This window comes from Dipodomys ordii, unplaced genomic scaffold (genome assembly GCF_000151885.1).
Source record: "Dipodomys ordii isolate 6190 unplaced genomic scaffold, Dord_2.0 Scaffold268, whole genome shotgun sequence".
Taxonomy (NCBI): Eukaryota; Metazoa; Chordata; class Mammalia; order Rodentia; family Heteromyidae; genus Dipodomys; species Dipodomys ordii.
The window spans coordinates 23,805-27,246 of record NW_012267484.1 but is presented as its reverse complement, the minus strand read 5'-3'; the positions used below and the strand labels follow the sequence as shown (position 1 = coordinate 27,246).

Here is a 3,442-nt window from a genome sequence, read left to right as displayed (position 1 = left end):
GCCTGAGGCCCACACCTCCGTCCTGGGGCCAGCCTGAGGCCCACACCTCCGTCCTGGGGCCAGCCTGAGGCCCACACCTCCGTCCTGGGGCCAGCGCCAGGGCCAGCCTGAGTCCCCTGTGCTCCCTTTGCAGGCTGTGCTCTGAATGACTCCCCTGTAGGCCTGGCTGCTTACATCCTGGAGAAGTTCTCCACCTGGACAGACTCGAGCTTCCGAGGCCTGGAGGATGGCGGCCTGGAGAGGTGAGCCCGCAGCCTGACTTCAGGACCCGTCCCGTGCCCTTGCCCCATCTCTGTCTGCACTCAGTGGGGTGAGGTCCCTGCCCCTGCCGCAGGCCCTGCCCCGGGGCTGGGCGGGTGCCTCAGGCCTGTGGTCCTCGTTGTCTATGTTTGAGGCCAGCCCTGGCCAAAAAAGTGCCCGGGACGCCATCTTAACCCGTGGCTGGGTGCGGGGTGCCCTCCTGTTATCCTAGTTGCCCAAAAAAGCACAATGGCTGGGCACCGTGCCCAGAGGCTGGGGAAGCCGGGACAGGATTGTAGCCCAGAGGTAAACCAAGCCTCCCCTTGAGAGGGCCAGAGCACCTGCTTAGCAAGCCTGAGGCTCTGAGTTCGAACTCAGGGGCCGCGGAGGGGAGGTACGGGTGGGTGAGGGACCCTAAGCTCCCGGCCAGGAAGGGAGGCAGGGAGGGTTCAGGACTGGGCGGGGCCTTCAGGGGAGGAGCCCAGGGGAGGGAGGGCGTGGTCACTCGAAGTGGAGCCGTCCCTCATCCCTTCCCTCCGAGGTCCTGACGGTGCAGGAACAGCGGCCAAGTCCAAGTCCTTTTTAATGTCATTCTCCAGACTATGAGAGCCGCTCAGTGCCAACCGAACCATTTAAATACGCCTGTGAGCGCCAGGCTCCCACCACCACCCACCACACAACCCGTCCCTGGGGTAGAGCCGGGCCAGGCCCCGTCCGGGGCGGTCCTGGGCCACAGGGACCCCGGTTTCCGGTGGGTGCAGGCCAGGAAACGCCACTTTGTCAGCTAGGACAGGAGAGGAAGAGGGGCGTCCCCAGGAGTGAGCGTGAGGCTCTTCCGCACTGTGGCACTTGAGCGAGTGTGCACAGACGGATGTGGGTGTGCACTGGTCAAATGTGGCCACCCACAGGGTGCTAGTGTGAGCGCAGGTGCAGATGGGGTGGGTGCGCACAGGGGTGGTAGGCACATGCCGGGGTGTGAGCACGCCTGGTGTGAGCGATGGGTGGGTGTGCGCCGGGCACTGGGAGAATCCACAATTGCCGGCTTCCTGGGTCTCATCAGCAAAATGGCTGAGGCCAGAACCTGGGCAGGGCCGTCTGGCCTCTGCCATGGGCACAGGCCTGAGACCTAGAGACGCGGCCTGACCCGCCCCTGGGACCGGCCTGGCCCCGCCCCTGGGACCGGCCTGGCCCCGCCCCTGAGTGGTGGTAAGGAGCAGCGTGCCCTCCCCGTGGGCTGCGGCCGAGTCCAGGAACGCTGGCCGCACGGGCGCAGCTCAGGGCCCGCGTCTGCTGCCTCCTCTTGTGTGGGCACCCTGCCAACCAGAGAGGCTTCTCCCTGCTGCCTTCCCAGGAAGTTCACCCTGGACGAGCTGCTGACCAACATCATGCTGTACTGGACCACGGGCTCCATCGTCTCCTCCCAGCGCTTCTACAAGGAGAACTTGGGCCAGGGCCTGATGGCCCACAAGCACGAGCGGTGAGCCTGGCGGGGGGCGCAGGGGTGGGGCATCCGAGGCCGTGTGATAGCACAATGAGCTGGGGAGGCCAGGCGTGGCCTGTGTCCCTCAGGGCTGCCCGGGGCCAGGCGTGGCCCTGGCCTGACCCTTGCTGTCCCCTGGGGGGGCGGGGGGTGCAGTGAGGCTGGGAGCCCCCTGAAGAGGACTCGGGGCGCGGGAGGCCGGAGCCTGGTGTCTGCCCTGGCTGGGGGAGGAGGGCAGGCACAGCTTCGCCCTGGCAAACCCTGGCCCTTCCAGGATGAAGGTCTTCGTGCCCACCGGCTTTGCTGCCTTCCCTTCTGAGCTGCTGCACCTCCCTGAGAAGTGGGTGAGGGCCAAGTACCCCAGACTCCTCTCCTACTCCTACATGGCGTCCGGGGGCCACTTCGCCGCCTTCGAGGAGCCCAGGCTGCTCGCCCAGGACATCCGCAAGTTCGTGGCAATGGTGGGTCGGCAGTGACAGCCATGGCCGGTCGGCCTCAGGGGCCCTGCCCAGCCCGGCCCAGCCCTGCCCGCTCGCCCGCAGCTGCTTAGAGAGGAGAAGCCTGAGGAATGAGCTCCGGTCCCTCCCCCGCCCAGCCTGTGCTCAGCTTTGGTAATAAATCATCTCACTTCTATGAGCAGCTTCCAGCAAAGTGATGGCCGTGGTGCCCAACAGCCCTGGGGTCTGGGCCTGCAGAGCGCAGGCCGGGCCTGTCCCGGAGGCCGCAGGGCGGGGGCCGGGCCCCAAGGGGCTGCCAGCTCGGGCCCTCCACGACAGCGGTGGAGGACCAGCTGGCTCAAGAAAGCACAGCACAGCACAGCAGGCCCAGGCGGAGCCCAGGGGTGGGCCGGGCCGGGCCTCCATCCTGGGTGCAGCCCGCTGGAGGAAGCTGCAGGGCACGGGATTGGGGCTGGGGTGGAACGGAGGCGGGAGGCTGCACACCAGGCCGGCTCAACAGACACTTTATTATCCCTGCCCGCCCCGGTCCGGCCGCGGCGCAGGGGGTGCACCCCGCCCTGCTGGGCCCGGCCCCAGGCTGCAGCCCTGAGCTGCGCACGCGTGCCGCGCCTGTGCGCCTGTGCGTGAGCCTGTGCAGCCGCCCACTGCAGCACCGCGCCTCGTGCACACACACCCATCGTCCACAGGGTCCCAGAGAGCCCCACAGCAGGGGGGGAGAGCACCGCGCCTCCCCTGACAAAACAGAGGCTTAGCTGCGGCCCCGCCCCCACCCCGGCCATGGGCTGAGCAGCATGCAGGCGGCACGCATGTGGACAGGCCCGGCCCGGCGCGCCACAGCCTCAGGCCTCCTGGTAGGCACCTGCCGCGCGGCTCTCGGGGCTGTGGGCCGAGCACTGCCCAGGGAGCGGCCCTCCGACGCTGTGGACAGCACCATGCCCGGGCAGCACCCCGTCATTGCAGACGGCGCCGTAGGTCTGCGGCTGATGCAGAGACAGCGCTGTCTTCTCCGAGGCCAAACTGTTCAGGATGCGGGGCAGGTAGGGCTGCAGCACACACAGCGTTAGTGCGGGGAACAAGCACCCAGCCCGCTCACCGCCTCCCCCACCAATCCGAGAACAGACCCCACCATACCATCACACACAGGGACAGGGCCATCCTGTCACAGGACAGGGCCATCCTGTCACACAGGGACAGAGGACAGGGCCATCCCATCACACACAGGGGCAGGGCCATCCTGTCACAGGGACAGAGGACAGGGCCATCC

The 3,442-nt window shown here is 67.8% G+C and overlaps 2 protein-coding genes across 2 annotated transcripts in view; one reads left to right on the top strand and one right to left on the bottom strand.

Moving 5' to 3' along the window:
• The window catches only part of LOC106001117 (epoxide hydrolase 1-like), a 21,519-nt gene extending 19,166 nt beyond the window's left edge, over positions 1-2,353 (top strand). Inside the window, exons 5-7 of the mRNA XM_013036251.1 lie at positions 113-242; positions 1,592-1,717; positions 1,995-2,353. Of these exons, the coding sequence (XP_012891705.1) occupies positions 113-242; positions 1,592-1,717; positions 1,995-2,196 (458 nt within the window). The 3' untranslated portion in view covers positions 2,197-2,353. The remainder of the gene's footprint in view (positions 1-112; positions 243-1,591; positions 1,718-1,994) is intronic.
• Positions 1-3,442, bottom strand: part of LOC106001116 (CSC1-like protein 1) — a gene marked incomplete at its 5' end in the record, with an annotated part of 44,481 nt that overhangs the window by 17,240 nt on the left and 23,799 nt on the right. Inside the window, one exon of the mRNA XM_013036250.1 lies at positions 3,014-3,294. Within this exon, the coding sequence (XP_012891704.1) occupies positions 3,018-3,294 (277 nt within the window). The remainder of the gene's footprint in view (positions 1-3,013; positions 3,295-3,442) is intronic.